The sequence below is a fragment of the Drosophila busckii genome, chromosome X (genome assembly GCF_011750605.1).
Source record: "Drosophila busckii strain San Diego stock center, stock number 13000-0081.31 chromosome X, ASM1175060v1, whole genome shotgun sequence".
Taxonomy (NCBI): domain Eukaryota; kingdom Metazoa; phylum Arthropoda; class Insecta; order Diptera; family Drosophilidae; genus Drosophila; species Drosophila busckii.
This window is the reverse complement of record NC_046608.1, coordinates 19,745,575-19,757,081: the sequence shown is the minus strand read 5'-3', so window position 1 is coordinate 19,757,081 and position 11,507 is coordinate 19,745,575. Positions and strand designations below refer to the sequence as shown.

Below are 11,507 nucleotides of genomic sequence, written 5' to 3'. Positions count from 1 at the left end.
GTTTACATTTTGTATGGCAAAGTTTCATCGTTTTTTAGCTCCTGCGCCTACGTTATCCTTCCAATCACAAAAGGACATGCATTTTCGCGCTCCTGGGCATCAAATCTATCGAACTGCATACCAGGATATCTAGAATTGCACAAAAAAATTTCTTGAAAAAATTTACAGGGGGTAGGTCGCAAAATGTGGCCCAAAAACACAAAATGTCCTTTTTCTCGGAACTGTAAGGACTACAAGGATGTGCTTTGGTGTGCAAGTAGTGCTCCTTAAGAGCTTTCAGAATATACCATTCGAAGGACGAAAGTCCTTACAGGAGCGGAGAAAAACAGCTTTTTTCGTATACAGAAAAACAGCTATAACTCCCGTATCCTGTGCAGGATCAGGACGAAATAAGTGCCAAACGATACGTATTTAAAAGGACTATCAGCCCACCAAAGGACATCCGTTTCGTCCTTGTAGTTGCGGAGAAACTACGGATTTTGTGTTTTTGGCAACTTCCTTTGCGCCCTGAGGCTGAAATTTTCTAAGTTGATGGATATTTAGATGACCCCATATTTTTTTGATGCAGATCGATAGAGTTTCGTCCTGTGAGTGTCGCAAGCCAAAAATTTTGAAAATGCGACAGGATATGCGGGAGATATGGCTATTTTCGCTGCAGGAGTTGTCCATGCAAAGCAGCAGCAAAACTGTTGCATACTTTTGAGTGCAAGATAAAAATAACAGACGGCAAAGTCTGCAGGTAAAATAGCCACAGTTTGGTCAAATGTGGTTGGATTTGAATGTACTTTAGATGGTTTATAGTCCTTGCTCTGGAGCATCTGCAGATATTATCTTGATCCTGATCCTGCAAAGGACCTCGTAGTTATTCTCTATAGAAAATTGACCATTGCGCCTGTGCTGCGTTATTTGCAGGATTCAATAGCTGGGGAGTCCTTTGAAGGATCAGAACATAACCAATTGCAAACGGTACGTATTACAAAAACTAAGAATAAAATTTCACAACTCACTGTTGTCCTCTGAAAGTAAAAACTGCTTACAGGATTTTTTTTCAAATCACGTTTTTTTTTTATTTTTTTCGCATTTTTTGTTTTTCTTTACACATTTATAGAATATATATATGTATATACATAATTTCTCATATATATAGTTCATATGCATTGTTGCATGATTTTTTGTTTACGATTTTCTTTGTGTTGATTTTCTACATTTCCTTTTCTTTGCGTTTAAAATTAATTTACAAGTTACATTTACAGCTAAAAGTAATTTTTTTTTTGTTGATTTTTCGTCTTCAATTTTGTTAGTTAATGGTTTTGTTTTTTATTTTTTTGTCTGTTTGCTCCATTAAGATATATTTATGTTACTCAATTCGTGTGTGTTTAATTTATTCAATATGTATATATATATATATATACACATATACATACATATAATTTGCAATACTCCCGATTTGTATTTGTTGTTGTTTGTCGATTGTTAAATTAATTATAATAATAATAGCATTTCTAAAATGAAATCGTTTAGTAAGAATTGTAAGCTATAAAAATAAAAAGTATTTAGTTCATTACTTGGCTACTTACACAGTTGATTAATTAAAAAGCAAAAAAAAAATGTAATTATAATGATAGTAATAATAATAATAATAAACACATACAGTATTGATTTAATAATAATATTAAGCAATTAAATATATGCAGATCTTCAAAAACGAACAAACTAAATACAAATGTTTAACTTTAAATAATTGTTAATATTTGTTTGCTTTTATTTAATTGTTTTTTTTTTTTAGATTTTCTATTTTGTTATATTTTTTTACATTTCTTTTTTATAAGCTTTTTGTTTTTATGTATTTTTTTTTTTGTTGTCGCTTAATTATTTTTTACATTGAAAACATTTACACAAACATTTATGCAATTACGGCTATAAAATTTTTTTTTGTTTATTTTTTGTCAAAACATATTCTAATTTAAAACTTTTTTTTGCTTTTTGAAAAGAAATGTTGGTAATTTTTTCTTATATATTTCTGTGGTTTAAAAATGTGTGAAAAGCAACTTTTGTCATAAAAAAAATATTTACAAAATGTGGCCTGTTGAACAAAATAAAACAAAATTTAATGTAGTGTCTACACACACGCATACACAAACACACACATGTATACAAATACATATATATATATATATAAATACAAATATATATTTATATAAATTATTGTTGCTATGCTCTGTGTTTTTATCTATGTGTGTGTGTGTGTTTTGTTTTGTTGCTTCAACTAATTTACTTTTTATTTATATAATTGTTTAATACTTTTTTATGCGCTAACATACACAGCTACACACACACATGCAAAACACACACAGTGAAAAAAATGCTCCAAAATATAATATATATGTATATAGTATTTGTTTTTTATAGTTGTTGTCTTCTGCTTAACTAATGCTTATATACATAACATACACACATATATATTGTTGTTTTCTTTTTTTGTTGGGTTTTTCTTTAGCTTTTCCGTATGTAAATATATCATATACAAGTTATAAATGTAGTTGCGTTTCTTTTTCTTTTTTTTTTGACATTTCAGTGGGGTAAAGAGCTTAAGGCATTGCATACAATTGAACATACGCATATGTTAGTTATCTATATTACTTTTTTGTTTAAAACAAAAAGCACACGCTTTTGCTAACGTAAAACATTAGGCATTAATGTTGTGGTAAATTGAAAAGGAAATCAAGTTGTGTAGACATAAATTTGTTTAAGCTTATTGGTTAATATGTATATTGTTTGTTTGCTTTTTTTTGCAGGCTATATAACACATATACTACGACAATTTGCTACACATACACATACATACACAAATAACTATGAATATATATAGTTTGCGTTAGTAAATTGCAACAGTTTGACAATTTGAAACGTACGTTTTTTGTAAATTGCAATAGACATGTGTGTTCAACTGTAAATTGTTAAAAGTTTTGGTCAGACACTTATACATAAGTAGTGTGTGTGTGTGTGTTAGTGTGCACAAACATGTCTTTTAGTTACATCAATTTACATACTACTAGCTAGTGCATGAATTGGTTTCTTCTTATATAAAGCGTAACCCTTTTGGTGGTTTCTGTTACAAACAGCGCTGATTACTTTTCTTTCTAAACATTGAGTGTATATGTGTGTTATACATTTTATAAACTTATGTGTATATATGTATATAAAAAAAATTGTTTCTTTTTATATATGCGTATATGTGTGTCTGTCTGTAAAGCAGTATGTGTGTGTGTGTATGTGTGTACAAAATTATTTATTAAAAATAATTTGCTTTTTTATATATATTTTATTTTTTTTGAATTTTTTTTTGTTTTTGTTAAATCCTTTTTTTTTCATAAATTTTTGTTTGATTTTCAAAATCGATGCTTTAATGTTTTTTTTTTGGGCGGAACTGTTGTTTGTTGTTGTTCTACTACTTGTTGTTGTTGTGTGCGATTGTTGTGTGTATGTGTGTGTGTGTGTGTGTTAAACAAGTTGTTGTTCTGCTTTGCTTAAATTGTTTGTTTGTTGTTTGTTTTTCATCCAGGTGGGAGTTGTTGCACACAATTCAGTTTTGTTTTGTTGTTGTTGTTGCTGTTGCTTCATTGAGCCGCCGTACCGCTGCGCATTAAAAAATTATAATTCCGCTCCTTGTCGGACTGATGAAAAGCAGCTACAATAACAAATTGCATTAAATATAGTTATAATAAATTAGTTAGTTGAGTTTCGACTGTTACCATTAGACGTTGCCACCGGCTGACTTGCTGGTTGAAACTTGAGGTTGGCGCTGCGTGGGGGCGCAGCGACGGCGGCAGCGGCGCTGAGTAGATGAGCCTGATGCTGCTGGCTTTGCTGCATGGGCATGGGCGGCGAGGAGGAACTGCTGCTGGAGGAGCTCGACGACGACGACGACGATGATGAGGAGGAGGAGGATGAGGAGGAGCTTGAGCTATTTTTGAAGCCCATAAACGAAGCCGCTGAGGAAACGCCGCTGGATGTGCTGCTGGGTGAGGGCGATGGCGTCGAGGGTGTGGGCGAGCCACGTATGCCATGTGTGGTATTGATAGAAGCAGTGGGACTGCTAGCGGGACTGCTTTGCGTTGAGCTCGTGCTGGAGCCGGAGCCGGAGCCGGAGCCAGAGCCATTGGCTGCCGCCAGCATATTGGCCTTGAGCAAGGCAGCAGCAGCGGCGGCAACGGGATTCAGCAATGTTGCAGTTGGCACGGCAGCAACAACAGCTGAATTTTGATTATAGCTGCCAGCACCGGAGGTAACATTGTTGTTGTTGTTGTTGTGGTTATTGTTGTTGATAATGATGTTATGTTTGCTAGCGTTGCTTTTGCTTATCACAGTTGACGTCCAAACGGCTGCAGCAGCTGGCGAAGCTGCAGCTGCATTCTCCACCAACTACAAAACACGAGTGAGAAAGAGATGCAAATAGAGTTAGACATAGTTAAATGAGCAGTGCAGCAGCAGCTTGCAACTTACAGCAGTGGCAGCATCAAAAAGTATGGCGGCAGCTGCAAGATTGCGATTGGCAATGGGCACAGCTGCTGATACCGTTGCTGCTGCTCCTGATCCGCTTGGCGATGTCGATAACGATGAGGAGCTGGTGCTGGCGCTGTTGTTGTTGTTGGTTGTCAGACAAACAGCTTCGTTAACATCTGCAAAGAACACATTTCAATTAATAAAGCGTCAGGCAATAAAGTTAATTGCTTTCAATATCAAATATCGATTATATCGATATTAAATATCAATCGTTTAGCTCGAACTTTGCTTTTAGTTTTGATATGTCGTTAATATGTGAATTAAATATTCATCATTGTTTTGAATTTTATTCAATTTTTATCGATTATATGCATATTAAATTTTAATCGCTACATAACGTTATATTTTTTTCTATATTTTATACAATTTCATTATTAAAAATCAATTAATTGTTTTCAAATATCATATATAGGCATTAAATATTAATCTATACATAGTTAATCTATATATAGTTATTCTATCAAACTTCTATCGATTATATCGATAACAAATACTAATCAAAATATAATTTTTTCTATATTCTATACAATTTTAATTAGCAAATGCCAACAAATAAACATTTAATATGTAAAATTTGCAGCTTTTTCTTTAAAGCTATCGATTATATCGATAACGAATATTAATAGATTTATTATATATAAAAATTCTATATCAAAAAACAAATATGATTGTTTTTTAAGCTCTTGATGCTATATATATTTACATTTTAGTTTTATTAAATATTAATCGATACATACATTTTCTCTATTTTATTATTACTCAAACTATTGAAGTAAACTGCTTTGGTATTCATAATTGAGCAACAGTTAATATTTGAATTGCAGGCAGGGTTGCATAAGTTGTTTGCATGCAACTCTGCGAAGAGTGAGCGCTACAAGGGCGAAGAGTTCGCTCAATGCGTAAAAGTGGAAGAAGAACTAAGCATTCATTTTCAAATGATATGCAAAACTTGAGCTACATTTTTATTGGAGCGCTGCGGCAATGCAAATATCTGAGCTGCAGCCAAGAGAGATCTACATTGAATTTCATGGTTGCCAGCCACATTTGCATCCACAACAATCTCTTATGACTGCTTTATATATAAATATAAGTATTTTTCAATGTTATTGAGCTTACCTTTATGCTCTGGAATGCTCTGATCTGTGTCACGTCGCAGGCTGTTGTAACGCTTCTGTAGGTCAATCTTTTTCTTGGCCTCAAGCTCATACTGAACCTCCACATCCCGATTGAGTTGCTTTAGTTCCTGTAGAGAGAGAGAGAGAGCAACAAATAAGTTTAGACAATTAAAAGTTAATGCATGTGATGTTAGTTTACCTCAACATATTTATACGCCTTATCGAGTATTGTTAGATTTGATGTCTTTTTGCGTTCCTCCTCTTTGAGCGGCAGCTGATTCTTTAGCTTCTCGTAGCATTCCTTCAGATGTGCCCGCCGATTCTTTTCCAGCTTGTTGTGCACCTCGCGTGTGCCCTGTGCGCTGTAATTTGATGGAAATAAACGTTAATTAGGAAATTTATCGATAGTATCGATTGCATTAGTATGTGTATTTTGGTATTTATGGCATTTAATTAATAATTCAGCCACTTATTGATAGTATCGATACAACATTAATGTTGGTATTTTGGTATTTATGGCACTTTAACGTCAAGTAACTTATTTATCGATATAATCGATTACATACGTATTGGTGTTTATGGCATTTAAGCGCAAATTATGCCATTTGTTGATAGTATCGCTTTCAAGAGCTTTGATATTTTAGTATTTATGCCACTTGAACGTTAATTAACAAATTTATCGAAAGTATCGATTACGTAAGTCTTATTTAAACGTTAATTAAGCCATTTATCGATAATACCGATTACATAAGTGTTCGCATTATGACGCTAAAGTGTTATCTAAGCCACTTATCGATAGTATCGATTACATTAGTATTCGCATCACACTTACCCATTGCTGTTCGAGCTTATGGTGCGCCTGCGTGCGCCGTGTCCGCTCAGCTGAGATCCAGTTATGGGCGCCGATGCCGAGACCGACATTGATGGCCCGGCGGAGCATGAGGCAACTGCTACGGCGGGCGATGCCTGGGCGCTGAGACTCTGACGAAAGGCGGCGCAATAGGCCAGAGCATTGGAGTCGATGGCGGCCGCGTCGCTCATATGCGCATCCTCGGCGCTGCCCAGATAAAAGCTCTGCGGTCCGACTGCTGCAAATTTATGGGAGGACATTGAGAATGAGCGTATGCGGGCATGGGTTTCATCCAATTTGCGCGTCGCCATGGGCGGCGGTGTAAGGGGTATGGCTGATTTGCGTGTGGCGCGCGCTTGCGCCGCCGCCGTCGCCGCCTGTGCGGACGTCGACGTCGTCGTTGCGCCCACAGGATGGAATAACAAATAGCTCTGAGGCGTCACTGCCGCTGTCGCTGTCGTCACTGCTATGCTGCCAGCGTTGTTGACTGATGTGGGCGTGGCACTGACACCTTTCGGATCAGTGCGCATCAAATACTTGCGAGCCAGCTCGCTGCCAACAGTGCCAGCGGACAGTTTATGCTTTAAACTGGACGTCGTGACCACGCCCCCATTCTCATCGAGCAGCGGCAGCGGCAGCGCTGCGGCAGCAATGCGTACAGCGCCATTAACTTTAATTGTTGTTGGTATTGCTGCTGCTGTTGTTGTTGCTGCTACTACTACTTGTTGTTGTTGTTGTGGTTGGGAGTAAGAGTTCAAGTTTGTGGAGGATTGTTCATCCTCTAAAAGAAAATAATAGATACAAAAACGAAAAAACAAAATCATAAATAAAGTTTTCAGCACAAAAACAAAAACAAAAATGAAATGAAAATAGTTAGATAGCGTGTAATGATTTAATGAAATGATTAAAAAGTGTTCACAACCAATTAAAAATGAATGAAATTCACAATGGCAAAACAACAAACAAGGCAACGGCAAGCAATCAATTAAAAAATTTATATAAATATATATAACTTAAGGCAAGAAGCTAGGCAATTAAAAGAATATAATTGTCAACATAAGTAGAAATATTAATTAAGGCGGCAAAAGTCTTTAATCTTTTGAGTTTTGAATTTGAATTCACTTCTCGAACTCTCACTGTCTTTTTTAGTTTTATAAACAAACACTATATATAATAAATATAGCAATTTGCTTAAGCTCATACCAAATTATTCAAACCTCATCAAAAACTAGCACAGCTGCATTTTTATTTAATTATTTGTATGTTTATATTTTTGGTACTCTTCTATAACTTTCTCTATTTTAATTAAGCAAAGCATATTTTATTTTTATATTTATTTATTTTGTATTTTTTATTTGGCAAACTCATCTGACTGCACATTAAAAACACATTATTATTTTGTTTGTTATTATTCTCAACTCAACACCTCACCCAGGCAATAAAAACGATTAATCCATTTCTTTTTGGGTGGCGCTGACGAATTTATGCGCATTTGTTGTTGTTGTTGTTGTTTTTGCTCTAGCAGTAAATTATGCAGCACATTCAATTGACTGAGCAGCTTGGTAAACAAATCAATAACAACATTTTGTTGTGACGACATTTTGCAACAACGAAACACAACGAAAAGTAAAGGTAAAATAAATAGTTATAAGAGCCGAGAAGTTGACATCAACGCGTTTCGTTATCGAATGTTGTCCACACTCTGCTCTAATAACAAACAATGCACAAATGTGCAGCACAGACAAAAAAAAAAAAAGGCATAAATAATGCAAATTCTTTGCGGCAATGAGAGTAAATAACAAATAACAAAATTCCATTTGCATATGAGAGAGACAGCATTGGAATTTATAATGAAAGGCAATTATTTGTTGCCAGCTTTTGGGCGTTCAGCGAAAATAAATAATTAACAAGCGATTTAATGGAATAATTATTGCTGCTGTCAAATTTAATTTTATTGCTACGTTTATTTGTTATATATAAATTGCATTTATTTTATACAGTAGCCATTGATTACTTTTATTTATGCGCTTTGCATTCAATAGTTAATTATTTTGCTGTTGATTTTGTTTTTATTCAATTCAATTACTACTCAACCAACACATGTGTCTGCCCCATTAACGAGCCACATACAATATGTTTATTTATTTATAGCTGACAATGAATGTTCGTTCTACTTTGAATAAGAATAACTCTCTAATTAGAACTAGACAAGAGTGCACTCTAGAGACTTTGCAAAGGATTTTCCTTTTATCCTGCCACAAGCAGACAAGTTTCTGTGGCTAATTGACACCCACATAGTGCACACAAATGGAAGCTGCACTCGAGAGCTGTCTGACTATCTCTCTCTCTCTCTTGCCATTTGCTTGTCGTGGGTTACTACTAAAAGGTTTTACAGTTGTGTAGCTCGCTCTAACTGTTTAGTTGTTGTTGTTGTTACAGTTGAGAGCTCAGCAACAACAACAAATAACAGCAACTGTACAAATATTACGAACGCCAAATTATCGAGCATGCAACAAAAGGCAACATATAAAAACACAAATAAAAATGAAAATTATAATAAATTTCAAAGTGTGAAGCAAATAAACACAAGACATAAAAAAACACACAAAAAAAAACATAAACAAGCGCGCCTAGCTTGGATGCAGTCAACTTGTTGATACACTTTGAGTAGCAAATTGTAACTAAAATATTGCGCTAGTTGTTTAGTTGTTCAGCCATAGTGTCAGTTTTGCTTTGTGGCTTCTTCCTGTTGCATACACTTGCACAACTTGAAGTTACCCTCTTCTATGTTTTATGGGCAATGGTACAAGTGTATAAAAAGAAAGGCCCAGACGCTAATAAAATTATGAACGATGGATTGCCCAAAAAAAGCAACACAACAACAACAATAACAACGAAAAATGCGTACAAAGTTCATTGACTTTGTTTTACATTGCGGAAGAGCAAAAGGAGAGGCAGAGAGAGAGAGAGCGAGAGCGCGCGCCAAAGAGAACGAAAACGCATTGCATGTTGTTGTGTTTTTGCAAAGACAAAGAGAGCGCAGCAGCAAGCGCGCGCTCTTAAAAATTTACTCTTTGCCATAACAATAGCCAACAGTCTGTTTGTCTTTCTGCATGTGTGTGTGTGTGTGCCTATGACTAATTTGTTTGCTTGTTTACTTCATGGCTAAAGAGAGTGAGAGAGTGAGCGGCGAGCGCATGTTAAAGACATGACGTGACCCCAGCACAAACAACAGCAACAAGTATGAGAGCGAGAGAGAGCAAGCGTGCAAGCGAGCGAAAGACAGAGATGGAACACACGTACGTACGTGCAAAAACAAAAAACATGTGCACGCATACAGACACACACACACACACTTGCACTAGTATGTGTCAGCATGTGCTCATTTATTTACATTTACATAGAGCAAGCAACAATAACAACCGCAGCACATGCAAATTTTGTTTTGGGGCGCTTTGAAAAAACCTGTACAATGACAACAGCAAAAGCAACAACAAAAGTGGCTAAAAATATAACAGTACCTGCTGCTGCTGCTGCTTTTGCTGTTGCTATAGCTTGCAGTTCTTGCTGCTCAAGTGTGCGTTTGTCTGTGTGAGGGAGTGAGAGAGCGTAACTCAGCTTATTTGCAGTGTTGCTGTTGTTTTTGTAATTTTTAAGTTTGCTTGCTGCTTGCTTCTTAATTTTTTTAGTTGCTGCTGCGTTGCAAACAAGGTCAAAGCACAACAGCGCTGACATTTTTGGCTATTTTTGGCTAGCTGTAGCTTATCTAGCTGCAAGTGCTTATCAAAAGAAAGCTAACAAATGCATTTCTAGCTAAAGCAATAAATATTTTAATTCTTTGGCTAACAAAAGGGAAATGCAAATAAACTAAATAAAGGCGTTATTTTAATGATAGCTAAGTTATAGTGAATATGTATTCAAATAAATAGCTAAACTTGTTGCATGGCATAGAAATACTCAAATTTATCATCTATATTTAAATTTTAAACTGAGTTGCTGAATATTTTTACTGCCCTTTTATTATATAACATTTCTAAAATTTTCTTTAACAATGAAATAGTTAATAAGTTACGCTTCGAATATCTATAAACAAATTGCGTTAAACATTTAAAAGATAACGCTTGCGACCAAATTGTTTATTTAGTACAATTTGCTTAGCCTATTTTTCTAACTATCTTTTATTTGTAGCTAGCACGCCTAACACGAAATTTTGGCAGCACTGTAGCTTATTTTGATGTATTATGCAAGTTAGTAGCAGTAATGTAATGAAATATTGATGTACACATATAAATGTTTCAATGATGAATTTGAATGTTTTTGCTTGATAAGTTATGGAGCAAGGAATATTGTGATATGAATATTTTGAATATCAACTTACCCGTAGCATTGTGGCGACCCTCGCTGTTGCGTCGTCCTGCTGCTGCTGCTGCCGCTGCTGCTGCTGCTGCCGACGCTGACTCCAGCTGGTGTGCATTGGCAATGGCATATTCATAATCGTGGGCTAACACTGAATGAGCGCGTGGACTGTTGCTGTTGCTGCTGCTGCTGTTGTTGTGGCCATTGCCGTTACTATGGCCAATTGATGTTGCTGCTGCTGCTGCTGCTGCTGCTGAGACGGCGGCTGCAACATTGCCGTTAGTTAAACCGTTTAAATTGGCGGGTGTTGTTGCTGTTGCTGTAGCGGCTGCGGCTGTTGTATTGTTTCTATTATGTTGACTGGCATTGTTGTTGTTAATGCTAGCAACACCTTTGCTGCTGCTGCTGAAGTTGCTGTAGCCGTTAAGCTCCTCCTGCTGCTCAATGAAACGAGCAGCTTGCAATAATATAGTTATGGACCCTGCCCCTGACATAGCCGCCACCGCGCCTCACACACACACACGCACACACAAACACACACAGACTTACACACACACGCACGCCTACGTATAAAGCACACACACACGCAATTTGACTTTTTACAACAAACAAACACACACACA

At 36.0% G+C, this 11,507-nt stretch overlaps 1 protein-coding gene across 1 annotated transcript; it reads right to left on the bottom strand.

Annotated features, from left to right (window-relative positions):
- Nucleotides 1-3,568: 3,568 nt before the first annotated feature.
- On the bottom strand, nt 3,569-11,467 carry LOC108604950 (serine-rich adhesin for platelets). Its single transcript, XM_017994520.2, has 7 exons — nt 10,907-11,467; nt 6,511-7,309; nt 5,878-6,040; nt 5,680-5,806; nt 4,504-4,679; nt 3,753-4,422; nt 3,569-3,688 (listed from the first exon to the last, which is right to left on the bottom strand). The coding sequence occupies exons 1-7, from the start codon at nt 11,376-11,378 to the stop codon at nt 3,618-3,620; spliced, it is 2,478 nt and encodes an 825-aa protein (XP_017850009.1). The 5' UTR covers nt 11,379-11,467; the 3' UTR covers nt 3,569-3,617.
- Between the last annotated feature and the right edge of the window lie 40 nt (nt 11,468-11,507).